The sequence below is a fragment of the Penaeus monodon genome, chromosome 30 (genome assembly GCF_015228065.2).
Source record: "Penaeus monodon isolate SGIC_2016 chromosome 30, NSTDA_Pmon_1, whole genome shotgun sequence".
Classification (NCBI taxonomy): Eukaryota; Metazoa; Arthropoda; class Malacostraca; order Decapoda; family Penaeidae; genus Penaeus; species Penaeus monodon.
This window is the reverse complement of record NC_051415.1, coordinates 8,253,875-8,254,439: the sequence shown is the minus strand read 5'-3', so window position 1 is coordinate 8,254,439 and position 565 is coordinate 8,253,875. Positions and strand designations below refer to the sequence as shown.

General features: G+C 36.6%; 1 protein-coding gene across 1 annotated transcript in view; it reads left to right on the top strand.

Moving 5' to 3' along the window:
* LOC119592508 (teneurin-m-like) overlaps positions 1-565 on the top strand; it is a gene marked incomplete in the record, with an annotated part of 54,907 nt that overhangs the window by 32,874 nt on the left and 21,468 nt on the right. Inside the window, 1 exon segment of the mRNA XM_037941357.1 lies at positions 285-311. Coding sequence (XP_037797285.1) covers positions 285-311 — 27 coding nt within the window.

Below are 565 nucleotides of genomic sequence, written 5' to 3'. Positions count from 1 at the left end.
GCTTTTATTCATATAAGAATGAGTTAATACTAATACCACAGCAAATGAATATTAAAATGTAACTTTAAATCTTTGGTTTAATACAAACACCAAATGGTGAAAATAGTAAAGAACACCCTTGAATCTTGAAAAAAAAAGATTACCAAGATAGTGAAATCCGGAGCGGCAATCCCGTAGACTTTTTGCTGGTCGGAAGGCGATGGGGCGGGCTTGCTAGCTGTTAGCTTGTAGTAGTTGTGGGAATGTGTGGGTTAACCGCGGCTTTCTCTCCGTGCTGCGCTCAGTGTTATTTGGAACCACTTCCACCCGAGGTAAGACTGAAAAAAAAGCACGTTTAGAGAAGTTGTCAGCATCAACCTTAATTTGCACTGCCATTTACTTTTTTTCTTAATTAACCCAAAATGTCAGGCAGATGTTGGAACATCCTGTCTTTCCTTAATATTTTAAGTATTGAATGCATGAGTGAATGTTTCAACTCATTCCATTATCATGGGTTTTGCTTGCAGTTCTATATTCGATTTGCTACTTTTATCTTTCTTTCCATATACACAAATTTATAAAATAG